This window comes from Puma concolor, chromosome B4 (assembly GCF_028749965.1).
Source record: "Puma concolor isolate L17-30 chromosome B4, mPumCon1.1.hap2, whole genome shotgun sequence".
Taxonomy (NCBI): Eukaryota; Metazoa; Chordata; class Mammalia; order Carnivora; family Felidae; genus Puma; species Puma concolor.
In genome coordinates this window covers 126,883,249-126,897,399 of record NC_141673.1, presented here as the reverse complement: position 1 = coordinate 126,897,399, position 14,151 = coordinate 126,883,249, and the positions used below count along the sequence as shown (strand labels likewise).

The 14,151-nt window shown below is 35.2% G+C and overlaps 1 protein-coding gene across 1 annotated transcript in view; it reads left to right on the top strand.

Moving 5' to 3' along the window:
• STAM (signal transducing adaptor molecule) overlaps positions 1–14,151 on the top strand; it is a 79,374-nt gene that overhangs the window by 54,652 nt on the left and 10,571 nt on the right. The window contains exons 8-13 of the mRNA XM_025930380.2: positions 309–403; positions 3,787–3,875; positions 5,953–6,040; positions 6,266–6,320; positions 6,893–7,046; positions 8,776–8,951. Coding sequence (XP_025786165.2) covers positions 309–403; positions 3,787–3,875; positions 5,953–6,040; positions 6,266–6,320; positions 6,893–7,046; positions 8,776–8,951 — 657 coding nt within the window. The remainder of the gene's footprint in view (positions 1–308; positions 404–3,786; positions 3,876–5,952; positions 6,041–6,265; positions 6,321–6,892; positions 7,047–8,775; positions 8,952–14,151) is intronic.

Genomic DNA, 14,151 nt, shown 5'->3' with positions numbered 1-14,151 from the left:
GAGCCTTATAGACAGTGGAGCTCATGAACTACCTGAAGTTGACAGTCAAATGCAGAGACCTCTGTTTTGGAGAGAGAGTTCAGACCTTTTATTAAATCCTCAGAGCATTCACCAGCCTTCCAAAAGATAAAGAACTGTGTTTAACAGCCCTTTATCTTCTCTGAGGGTTCATCTTCTGTTTGTAATAATAATATATTCATTTCTTCCCTCATTGGATTGTTGTGGGATTCAGATCTGATAATAATGCAAGTTAAACACTATTAAGGTAGAGATTTATAGAGATAAAAATATTTTTTGTTTCTCATTAGTGATCCCAACTGGTGGAAAGGTGAAACCCATCAAGGCATGGGGTTATTTCCCTCTAATTTTGTGACTGCTGATCTTACTGCTGAACCAGAAATGAGTAAGTATTTTCCAGTCTGTAAGTGGATGATAATCCATAATTTTCTTCTTAATAAAAGTTGAGTAAATTCAATTTAATGGAGCTGGGACTCTCAGACATTAGTGCCTCCGAGGTGTTTATTAAAAATGCAGCTTGCTAGTGAGATTATTTACCGAAAATCATCTAATTATCTACAAATTGAAATTATATTTCTACCAAGATTATCCTTAATCAGGTAATTGTGCAGCCTATGGATTTTTCTTTTAAAACATTATATATATATATACCATTGTAAAAACGCAGATTAAGAAGTGTTATGAAATTTATGCGTTAGGTATTTTCATTATTGGTTCCTGAAGTGTGACACATGCAGTATAATCTCATAGGAATTCTTTCTGTTCAAAGATTAAAGCCATTTCTTTAGCATCTAGCCCCAAACTTGGAGGCACTGGCCTGTAAGTAATATAATGAATGGCTTTCCTAAGACCTCATGTCAGATAGTCAGAAGGAGCCATAACTAATCTTATGAAAACTTTCTGTTTACTTTCCAAACCTGTGCTACCAAGGGAAGTAAACTAGAAAGTGGGGCCTAGCAGGAAAAGTGATGTTACGGGCAGGCATAATAGTTGCAGGAGATGTAAGTATTGGTAGCCCGCCAAAATGTTTGTAGGCAGTTCACTATATTTCTACATAATACTATAGTTCACTGAATCTTCATAATGATGAGTTGGGGTCACCAAGATTAGGTCATAAATGAGAAATATATTCTAGTGTAGAAAGGTTTCTATTAGTGGTTGAAAGGTTTAGAATTTTAAAAGAGCTTTTGTATATAAGTTGGTAGGCTATAGTTAGCTGGCAAAATATCTCATCTTTCTATAATGTGAGTACGAGGGGTCAAAGAAAGTTACAAATTGCAAGATGCTTAGGTCTTTTTTAGTTTACAAGAATTTAAAGAAGGATCTTTGTCTTAGTCACCTTTTCATTTCCAGCAACTGGAATGAATCTTACCCAAACTAGTACTGAATCTTACCCAAAATATAGACTATATAAATATTTATGCAGTAAATGATACATAAGTATGTGTGTATATACGTACATATGTACATATATATGTATACATAAAACAACACATACACTTTTCTTGAAAAAATACAGGAACACTTTTCTTTCAAGAGAAGGCTTTAACAGCAAATCAGATACTACTTTTATCTGTGATGAAACGATGCTGTCTTCTGATGATTGCCAGGTTATCTTGTGTCATTTCATGACAGATTTACAGCGGAGACAGATTCCTGCTACCCGTCCTAATAATGTCGTTCTTTTTTGTTAGAACCCAAGAAATATGTCGTAGGACCTATTTAAGATGGCAGTGTATTGTGTGCCGGCCTTTTAACCTGGGTTTATGGTGGTGGTTGTTTTAATTTGTTTTTTGGGTGTTTGGGTTTTTTGTTTTTGTCCTGAATCAGCTGTTGGAAAGGATAGAATGGTCTTGGACTTGTGTTCAATCTGAGATCCAAGATCTTGTATCGATCATGTAGCCGTCTCATCTTGTCCCCCATCGTGTAGAGTGCAGCGTTAAAATGAATACTCTAGCTCTTCTTCCTGTGTTTCTCTCCGGACTTCTGTAAAGAGGAGAACTGGAACAGCAGAGCTTCTGTCATAGAAATGTAGTTATTGAACTTGGGAAAGCAGTGTTAGCATGATCGTCGTCATGCTATTCTTTGTGAGGAATCAGAAGCCCACTTTACTTAATGGCAAGGAGAAGTACCCACCCTGCTTAGCTTGTTTTTTCTTTGGAAGTGTGGTAGATACTGTGAAAACAGTTTGTTTCGTGCACATGTGTATACACGTACACACATACGCACGTGCACACACGCTGTACGCAGACGTGCACACGTGCGTAGTAATAGTATTGGTGCCTGTGAGAAAAACACTGACAACTTGTACATGGTCGGCTGGCACGATGTCGAGTCCTCCGTGTGTTCTCTTATGGGTAGCAGCCAATGCATGCTTTCCCAGCTTCCTACTTGTTAATAGCTCAAGATATAAAAAGCAAAAATATCTCTAGCACATGTCTCTTTTACCCCCAAGGGAAAATGAAACCAGCTGAAAGTGTTTTGTATAGAATTTTGCTTTATGGTGACTTACGTGGAATGAATGTATTCCTTACGTCGGAGATTACATTATCTGCATTTTATACAGAAGCACACAATACAGAATACATGAGTGATAGGAGCTCCTGTGGTGAGAGTAAAATCATTGGCCAGATTCCAGCATGCGGACTGGTAGAGCCAGATAGGCTGGCATTCAGATCCAGGCTGTGTCATACATTAGCTTTCTCCCGTGCACGAACTTTTAATATTACTGTGCTGCTGTTAACTTCATTTTAAAATGGGCGTATTTCCTAGTATAAGAGAGTCACTGGGGGGAAATGTAATATTCTATTACACACATTAAATAGTTTAATAATATATTTCCTTTCCTTACTTCTGTTCTGTTCCCAATCCCCTTTTTATAGTTTCTTCTTAACATTGTTATGAATACCAATTGACCACATTGATACAAGGATGAAAAATACAGAAAGTTCATTCCTTTAAAGCTGTATGGACCTCTCAGGATTTGTGGGGAGAAGGTTAATTGCTGTATTAATCATAACCTTGTATTTACTAGTTAATGATACATTGAATAGTTTTTAAAGATTGCTTTGTTGAGCAAGAGAAATAATGTGCGTCTGGTCAGTGGTTTGCAGGTCCCTTCATAACCACAGTGTTATTTCAGAGAGTAATGCAACTAAAAAATGTAGGCCGATTTAGTGGAAAATTCAGATCACTGCCAGTGCTACTTGTAAAGTCCTCCACTGACCCGGATGTCATTGATTCTCTTAGTAAAAACACTGAACGGCATGCCAAAAAAACATGTGCCTCACTTTCCAGTTCACTACAATGTAATAGTGTGGTCTTTCAAATGAGGTTTTTCTTTGAAAGGACTGACTGGTAATTTAAAAGAGAGTTTATTTTGATTGCAGAGTTCATTTATGTAAAACTTTACTTGTAAAAGAACTTTACTTCTAAAACTTAACTTTTTGCCCACCAGTTCACTAAATTCTCATATGTAGTAAGTGATTAATCTTTGCTTTGGAAATATCCCTTTTATTTTTAGTGAAGTGTCTTTTCAGGAAAATGTAAAATCTTAGAAGAGAAAATTAAGAAATCTTCACGGAATTCCACAAAATAATGTTCTGTCATTTTTGTCTAAATCTGTTGTCTTAATGATCCCTTAAACTAAGTCTCCCAGATCGAAGGGAATATTAAGAAAAATCCAGATTCTCTCATAGAATTTGAAGTGCTTTGAAATAGAATTTTAAATTTCTTATAAGGAAAAGGTGAATATTACATGTTTTGCAGTTAAAACGGAGAAGAAGACGGTACAATTTAGTGATGATGTTCAGGTAGAAACAATAGAGCCAGAACCGGAACAAGCCTTTATTGATGAAGTAAGTGATTTCTTCTGTGAAAGTGGTTCGTACTTGGTATTGAAGTTGAAATACTTGTCTTGTTTTAAAAAAAGTGATTACTTGATTAATGCATGTATTTTATGTTATAAAAATTCAGACAATATAGACAAAGCAAAGATTCTCCTTGAAACTGTCTCTGTAGTCTTATTCTGTACCTCATTATTTAAAATTTCTGCTTAATATTCCATAGAATGGACTTGGCATGATTTAATTATTCTTCTATTGGACCCTTAGGTTGTTTGCAGTTTTTTGAGGTTTTTTGATTATTACAAACACTATTGTAGTGGATTTTTGTTTGGATTGAATATAGTTAATAGAATATATGACTGTTTCATTTACAAAGATCATTATTTAATGCTCTGGAAATTACATCCTTTGTAATATCTTAAACTTATGAAAAATGATATGTCATCTTTAAAATAAGTGAAGGGATTTTATAGGTTTTTAGCCTTCTTCTGGAGGGAACCGGAAACAAAGTTTGAAGAGTGCTCTTTTAGAGAAACCGACTGGAGATTGTGCTGAGAGCCAGGGAATTTGACGGGGTTAGGGAAACTTAACATTTGGCCAGTTGCATTACATAAGAAAATGCGTGTAGAATCAGCCTGGTGGTCCGTATAATAAACCTCATGTCTTGGATTCTAGGTAATTTCAAATACAGTGTAGTGTTTAAAACAAAAATTATCCACATGTTAGTTGACTGTCACATTACCCCCCTTCTCCCCCCACTTTTGTTTTGCTATAAGCAGTCTTTTCTGTAGCACGCCTTCTGTTTTAGACTATTTAAAATGAAAATTGTGAATCTTTTACATTAAAAACTGGTAACCATTTCAAAATACAAAATTCTTGTGACTTTAGTTTTTTATGTACTTGTGCGACTTTCACCATCCAGTGATTAGTTCATCTCTCAGTCTGTTCTTTGCAGAAACAGCATTTATTTATTTTTAAAAATAATTTACTTATTTTTGAGAGAGAGCACAAACGGGAGGAGCAGAGAGAGAGAGAGAGAGAGAGAGAGAGAGAGAGAGAGAGGGAAAATCTGAAGCAGGCTCCAGGCTCTGAGCTGTCAGCACAGAGCCCGATGCGAAGCTCAAACCTATGGACTGTGAGGTCATGACCTGAGCTGAAGTCGGACGTTTAACCGACTGAGCCACCCAGGTGCCCCAGAAATAGCATTTTGGTTTTAGTTTAAATGACTGCTTAGAATTGGTAGTCTTTTACAGTGTTTACCTAATGTACCTGTGTTTAGTAATATAACCATGTAAGAACCATGCATGGAGAGAAGTTCGTAATTATTACACTATCATTCTTTGGTACATGAGATCAGTATTTTGATTTTTAAAAATTTAAATTTAAGTACATATGTACTTGCGTAATATATAGATGTGTTTATGTAATGATGGTTTCATTAGGTGCATTGGTTTTTGCAAGGGAATATCTGTGATAGATCTGAGTCCTTGCTTTGAGATCCTTCCAGCCTTTCCCTACATAGGAAAGGAGAGAAGCCACAATCTTACTGCTTCCTTTATGACAGACTGAAACATTGGTGGGAAGAAAATATAGAATAAGATCTTATGGCCCTACTTAGAAGAAGAGCTGTACTATAGCTGAGCTGTGCCTTGCTAAAGCAGCTGCTGGATTCGCCATGGTGGAGAAGTAATAACTGAGCTGTTAGTCATAGGTAACGCCATCTTGAGAGCGAAGTTACACCTGTCAGCATGGCAAGGGTACCAGCTGCTCCAAAACAAAGTGACACGGAAATCCACAACCATGACATAACAGATCGAAGAACTCACACGTTGTAAGTTGAAATATGGCTCTCTTCTTCTCATATAAGAGAGTCTCCGTGAGCAGTTTGAAAAATAAGTAGGAAGAGCTTTCAAGGCTCTGACTTCACTTGGTACTAAAGAGAATACGTGGATAGTAAATACATAAAAGCAAAATTGGAGTCTCTGTATGAAATATAAAAGTTTTTCATCCATTATCTAATTAATGAAATGAGAACATATTGTTGCATAATGATTTGTTGCTTTTTGTATTAACTATTTAATTCTTGTAGGACAAAATGGACCAGTTGCTACAGATGTTGCAGAGTACAGATCCCAGTGATGACCAACCAGATCTTCCAGAGTTACTTCATCTTGAAGGTAAACTTTGTTTTCCATTAACCTTGCACGTAAAGAATAATTAGAGCTTGTCTATAGTGTTCTGTTACAGAATGGTTTTATATTTAAATAAAATTTAAAATGATATAAAAAAATGTGAACACTTCTCATTCTTCTATGACCCAGTCTTGCTTATATGAGTATCTATCACAGATAAGCTTTTCTTTGCTGTGTTTTCTTATATTTCTTTAAATCTTGTTATCTTAGCAATGTGTCACCAGATGGGACCTCTCATTGATGAAAAGCTGGAAGATATTGATAGGTAAAAGAACATGTGTTATATCTATATTGTGTGTCTTCTTTGCTGAAGTTCTAAGTGTATGCTGGGATAGAGCTGCCTTTTAATTTTATTTATTTTTATTTAAACAATATGCCAAAGATCTGCCAGAGGTACCAGTTCTCATTCAGTTGTTTTCCACTAGATGTGGGAATTAGAATTGGACCCATCTACCTGCGTTTTTTTTTTTTTTTTAAGTGAGAATTTATTTGATCTTAATTATATTAGTCTTTTTAAAAAATAATACTTAGCTGTTCTAATCATTGTAATGCCATAAGTGACATTACCAGAGCCCACAGATGACTCATCCATCTGTTATTTATTAGGGATACCTAGTTATTTCAAGATAAAGTCAAGTACAATAAGCTAGAGTTCTCCCAGCACCGTACCTTAGATAGTTTTGGTTGCCCTGGAGCTAGAATACAGGATATTTTCTGTCATAAGGTTAAAGTAATGTGTACTTATATTACTTTTTGCTATTTTTGTGTGTGGTCGTATTTAGAACATTGTATCATTTAATTAGCAATTGTATTTGAAATTACTCTGTAATATTTCAGAAAACATTCAGAACTCTCAGAACTTAATGTTAAAGTGATGGAAGCACTTTCATTGTATACCAAGTTAATGAATGAAGATCCAATGTATTCCATGTATGCAAAATTACAGAATCAGCAGTATTATATGCAGTCATCTGGTGTTTCTGGTTCTCAGGTAAGCTTTTAAAAATTCAAGTATATCATTTTAAATTCTCAACTGTGTTTGAGATTATTTGGAATAGCTGTGTTGTAAGATTTGAAACTTTCTAAAAGTAATGCTTAGAACAAAGTTTAAAAGAATTTTTTACTTGACAAATACAGTGTATAATATACTAATTATTCCAGTAATTCTTTTCACAATATTATTTTTCTTCAAAGGTGTGCATCAGAATCAAACATTTAAAAAAAAATACAGGTTGCTTCTCCCCACCCCAGACTACTGAATCAGAATGTTCAAGAGAAAGGCCGAAACATCTGTATATTTTTAAAGCTTCATATATAATTATCTGGTTAAGAACCATGTCTCTTCTGTCTGAGTAAATTGTTTAATTACTACGAATTTTTTCTGAGAATCTACAGTTTTGGGTTTTATAGTAAGTGGCTTTAATCTGAATGTTTCCATCTTCCTTTACATGAGAAGGCATAGAATGCATCCTCCTTATTCACCTTAAGTGACTATTTCAAGAGCCCTTTTCCCACAAACTCAGTATGGTCACTGTATAGGGACCTAGCCATGCATTCCATTTTATTTATGTGGGTGGCGTAAACTTTGTGCAAATTAATTTTTTTCTTATAACATGGCCCACTTTCCTCGAAATGAGGGACCAGATCCCTGGAGTGGACCAGCCACACTTGTCCAGTGTGAGGCTAGATGACACCTACTCACGGCTCTTGATACCGGTTTTAGCAAAAAAAATTCCTCTTCATGTTTCATTTGCAAATACAAAAAAAAATGCTTTTAAGAGGACTGGAATACCTCTGTTTATAGTGAAGACCTTCTGTATTCTGATGTATGTATGGTCAGTCTCTTAGGGCTTAAATGAAGATGATTGTCTTCTCTCCTGATGACTGTGTTACTATCTTAACAGCTGGCAAAAATCTCACCACATAGACAGTTCTCTTTTCAAACATGTGAAATGGAAAGATTGAATGAATACTATAGAAAATTAGAATATTTTGTGTGCTTTAGATTTTGGGCATTTAAGAGATCAGTCCCATTAGATTAAAATACTCTTTCTGGATGCATAGCCCAAGGGCCAATTCCAACCTCCCACCTGTTTTTTGTGTTTGTTTTTGTTTTTGAATAAACCTTTGCTATAACAGCCCTTCTCATTTGTTTTTACATTGTTTCCGGCTACTTTCTATATGGGCGGTTCAGTAGTTGTGACAGAAAGGCCCACAAGGCCTAAAGTATTTACTATCTGGACTTGCAAAAATGTTTTTGCTCATCGCTGCTTTAGAAAGTTAGCTTGCTCTGTGTTCACTAAACTGTAATTTAGGAAATACAAATTGTATCTATAAGCACATGCAGTCTATTGATATAAAACTGAATTCAAAGAGACTTCTTAAACATTTTTTGAGATTCCTTTTATGAAAGTACTTAAAATATCAGTGTGGAAAGAGAGAGAATATTAGTTTCAAGATAAGTTCCTTTATTGTTTCTGTATGAAACAAACCTGAGTGTAGCTCATGGTTTGTTTACCTAAGAACAAAAATGATCAGAAAGCCCACTTCACTGAAAAGTATTCTTTAAAATACCTGTCAAAAGAAGTAACTTTTAAAAAGATTTTGGAGCTTTCATTGTTCACTTTGTAACTGAATGCCTCTACAAAGAAATTTTGGCACACCTGTTAAAATCTTAGAAAGTCTAATTTTTTTTTTTTTTAAATCATGACCTGTTCTAGGTGTACCCAGGGCCGCCTCAGAGTGGTGCTTACCTGGTTGCAGGGAGCGCACAGATGAGCCATCTCAGGAGCTACAGTCTTCCCCCAGAGCAGCTGTCTTCTCTCAGCCAAGGAGCTGTTCCGCCATCTGTAAACCCAGCCCTTCCCACTCAGCAGACTCAGGCTTCTTACCCTAAGTAATTTGAGTTTTGACTGTTATTTGACTACTGTTTGGAGTTAGTGCTATTATAACTCTTAAATGCCTCCACTCATCTGTAACCGTAAGAACTGCATGAGAACAACCTGGGATAGATGGATGCCATCACCAATATCAGATGGTCAGCCCTGTTTACGGTGATGAGTGGGTTCTACAGGACCCCTTGCAATATTGCATTGCTAGCCAGAAGGCTATTCCTCTGTCTTACTGACTCATTGAACGGCTGTATTCAGGTCTTGGTTCTGTCCTTTTTAAATTTCCTATCATTTTTCTTTTTATCGAAGTAAAATTGGCCGTATAACATTATGTGAAGTTTCAGATGTACGTTATAATTGTACATCTGTATGCACTGCCAAGTGATCACCACTAAAAGTCCAGTTACCATCCATCACCCTTCTTCATACATTCCAGCTACCCCGTCACCCCCTTCCTCTCTGGTAAACCCCAGTCTGTTCTCTTTTAAGTTTGGTTTCGTTGTTTGTTTTTTTGTTTTTTAGATTCCACCTATGGGTGAAATCATATTGTCTATTTGTCTTTTTCTGACTTATTTCACTTAGCATAACATATTTCTAAGGTCCATGCATGTTGTCTCAAATGGCAAGATTTAATTTTTTTTTTTTAGGGCTGTAGTATATGTACACTATACATACTACTACACAGGCACACGCACCCCACGTACATCTTCTTTATCCATTAATTTATCGGTGGACATTTAGGTTATTTCCATTTCTTAGCTATTATAAATAATCCTGCAGTGAACAAAAGGGGGGCTATACCTTTTCGAATCAATGTTTCTGTGTTCTTCAGGTAATTACCACATCCAGAAGTGGAAGAGCTGGATCATAGAGTAGTTCTGTTCTTAATTTTTTGAGGGATCTCCAAATGTTGGCTGCACCACTTTGCGTTCCCACCAACAGTATGTGATGGTTCCCTTCTTTGTACTGCCTCATCGGCACTTGGTATTTCTTGTCTTTTTTGATAATACCCATTTTAATTGGTGTAAGATAATATCTCATTGTAGTTTTGATTTGTATTTCCATGATAATTACAGATGTTGAGCGTCTTTCCTGTGCCTCTTGGCCATCTTGTATGTCTTCTTTGGAAAAATGTTTATTCATATCACCTGCCCACTTTTTAAATTGGATGGTTTGTATTTTTTGTTGTTGAGTTGTGTGAATTCTTTATGTATTTTGGATAAATCCTTGTCAGATACATGATTTGCAAAAACTTTCTCCCATTCAGTAGGTTGCTTTTCATTTTGATGATGGTATCTTTTGGTGAGGAGAAGCTTTTTATTTTGATATAATTTGTTTATTTTTTTCTTTTGTTTCTCTGTCTTTGGAGTCCGAGCCATACAGATATCGCTAAGACTGATGTCAGGGAGCTTATTACCACTTGTGTTTTCTTCTAGGAAATTTATGGCATCAGGTTTTACATTCAAGTCTTTAATCCATTTTGTATATATTTTTGTAGTGTTTATTTTTGAGAGAGAGAGAGAGAGAGCAAGGGAGGGGCAAAGAGAGAGAGGGAGACACAGAATCTGAAGCAGGTTCCAGGCTCCAAGCTGTCAGCACAAACCCTGACGTGGGGCTCAAATTCACGAACTGTGAGATCATGACCTGAACCGAAGTTGGACATTTAACTGACTGAGCACCCAGGCACCCTCTTTATTCCATTTTGAATTCATTTTTGTGTATGGTGTAAGCTGGTAGTCCAGTTTCATTCTTTTCTATTTGGCTGTTCAGTATTTCCAAGACCTTTTATTAAAGATACAGTCCTTTTCTTCATTGCATGTTCTCGGCTCCTCTGTTGTAAAATAATTGTCCATATAGGTGTGGGTGTAACTCTGAGCTCCCAATTCTGTTCCACTGATCAGTGTGTCTCTTTTTATGCTGATACCATACTGTTTTGATTACCATAGCTTTGTAGTATACTTTGAAATCAGGGAGCATGATACCTCCAACTTTGTCATTTCTTCTCAAGATTGCTTTTACTATTTGGGTTTTTTTTTGGGGGGGGTTCCATGCAAAATTTAGAACTATTTGTTCTAGTTCTTGGAATTTTGATAGAGATTGCAATGAATCTGTAGATTGATTTGGATAGTATGGAGACTTGAACAGCATTAATTCTTCTATACCATGAGTACAAAATATTTTTCTTTTTTGTGTGTCATGTTCAGTTTTTTTCATTAGTGTCTTACAGTTTTCAGTGTACAGGTCTTTCACTTCCTTCGTTAAATCTATTTCTAGGTGTTTTATTCTTTTTGATGCAGCTGTAAATGGGATTATTTTCTTAGTTCCTCTTTCTAATAAGTCATTATGAGTATATAAGAAATGCTACAATTCTATATATTGATTTTGTGTGTTTATAAAGTCTTTGTCAAGTATCTTTACCGAATTCATGTATTCTGACAATTGTTTTGGTGGTGTCTTTTGGCTTATCGCCATGTACTCTCCTGTAATCTGGAAATAGTGACAGTTTTACTTCTTCCTTTCCAGTTTGGATACATTCTCTTCCCCCCTCCTTCCCTCCCTTCCTTCCATCCTTGCTTCTTTTTATTTTTTTGGCCTAATTGCTGTAGCTAGGACTTCTAATACTATGCTTACTAAAAGTGGCAAGAGTGGGCATTCTTGTCTTCTTACTGATCTTAGAGGAAAAGCTTTCAGCTCTTTACCATCGAGTATAACGTTAGCTGTGCCTATGTCATTATATCTTTTCTTATGTTGACTAATGGTGCCTCTGTACCCATGGTGCCTCTGTACCTCAACCCTCTGTTGAGGGTTTTTATCAGAAGTAGATGTTAGATTTCGTCAGATGGTTTTTCTGTATCTGTTGAAATATGATCTTTGTCCTTAGTTTGGTAATGTGGTGTATCACATTGTTTGATTTGTGGATGTTGAGGCATCCTTGCATCCCTGTAATAAATGTCATTTGATATCATAGTGTTTGATCCTCTTAATGTACTGTTGAATTTGATTTGCTAATGTTTTGTTGATTTTTGAATGAATGTTCATCAATGATAGGTTTATAATGACATTTTTTTGTGATTTCCACATTTGGTTTTGGTATCAGGGTAAGGCTGGCCTCATGAAATGATTTTGGAATTAGTCTCTCCATTTTTTGGAAGAGTTTGAAAAAGATAGTTATTAAATCTTTGAATATTTGGTAGAATTCACCAGTGAAGCTGTTTAGTCCTGAATTTTGTTCATTGATAGATTTTTGATTACCGATTCAATCTTATAGTAACTGGTCTATTCAGATTTTCTATTTCTCTGTGATTTAGCCTTGGAAGATTGTTTCTAGTAATTTTTCCATTGTTTCTACCTTTTCCAATTTGTTGGCATATATTTGTAGTAGTTGCTCCTCATCCTTTGTATTTCTGTGGGGTCAGTTAAAACTTTTTTCATTTCTGATTTTGTTTACTAGAGCCCTCTCTTTCTCATAAAGGTTTAAGTTTCTTTATCTTTTCAAAGAACCAGGTCTTAGTTTTATTTACGTATGTATGTATTTATTTTATGTGTCTCTGTTATTTACTTCTCTGATTTTATTATCTCCTTATTTTTCTTGACTTTGGGCTTCATTTGTTCTTCTTTTTCCAGGTCCTTTATGTGGAAAGTTAGATTGAGATTTTCTGGTTTCTTGAGGTAGGCCTATATTGCTCTGATCTTCCCTCTTAGAACTACATTTGCTGAATCCTATAGATTGTACTATGTCATATTTCTGTTCATTTGTTTCTAGGTGTTTTGTTTTGTTTTTTATTTCTCTTTCTTTCTTGATTCAGTGGTGTTCAGTAGCGTAGTATTTAATCTCCAAATATTTGTAGTTTTCCCAGTTTTCTTCTTGTAATTGATTTCTAGTTTTTATAGCATTGTGGCCATAGTGGATGCGTGATATGATTTCAGTTTTCTTGAATTTATTGAGTCTTATTTTGTAGTGTAACATATGGTCTGTTCTGGAAAATATTCCATATGCATTTGAGAAGAATGTGTATTCTGTTCCTTTTGCATGGTGTGTTCTATAAATATCTAAGTTCGTCAGGTCTAATGTGTTGTTTAAGGCTGATGTTTTTTATTGATTTTCTGTTGGGATGATCTATCCATTGATGTAAGTAGGGTGTTAAAGTCCCTTACTATTACTGTATTACTGTCCATTCCTGTCTTTTGGTCTGTTAATGTTTACTCTATCTATCTTGTTGCTTCTGTGTTAGATGCATATATATTTTTAAACGTTATGTCTTTTTGGGATTGGACCTTTTTATCATTGTGTAATGCTCTTTGTCTGTTATTACAGTCTTTTAAGGTCTGTTTTGTCTAATGTGAGTACAGCTACTTCAGCTTTATTTTTGTTTCCATTTGCATGGAATATCTTTCTCTAGCCCTTCACTTTCAGTCTGTTTCTGGACTTGCTTCTGAAGTAAGTCTTCTGTATGCTGCGTATAGATGGGTCATTTTTTTAAGTCTATTCATTTATTTCATCTTTTTTTCATTAGAGAGTTTAGTCCATTTACATTTAAAGTAATTATTGATAGGTATATATTTACTACTATTTTGTTAATTGTTTTCAAAGCTCTTTTCTGTTCCTTTTCTTTGTCTACTCTCTTGTGGTTTGATGGCTTTCTTCATTGTATGTTTAGATTTTTTTTACATTTTCTCTTGTGTACTTATTAGAAGTTTTTGCTTTGTGGTTACCGTGACATTCACATATAACTTACTATGTATATAACAGTCCGTTTTGAGTTGATAGTAACTTAAATTTGAACACATTCCAAAACTTTACATTTTTCCCACTACCCCCAGTTTTTATATTTTTGATGTGTCATTTTGCACTTTTATTTTAGCATCCCTTAACTAATTATTGCATTTTAATTAATTTTACTCTTTTTGGTTTTTAATCTTCATACTTGCTTTATAAGTGAGTGATCTACCTTTACTATGTTTTTACCTTTCCCAATGAGATTTTTGCTTTTGTATGTTTTCTTATTATTAATTGGTGCCATTTCTTTGCATGTTAAAGTCATCCCTTTGGCATTTCTTGAAAAGCCAGGTTTAGTGGTGATTAACTCCTTTAGCTTTTGTTTATCTGGAACACTCTTAATCTCTCCTTCAATTTTCAGTGATGATCTTGCTTGATGATTCTTGGTTGGAGGTTTTTTCTTTTAGCACTATAAATACTGTCTTCTG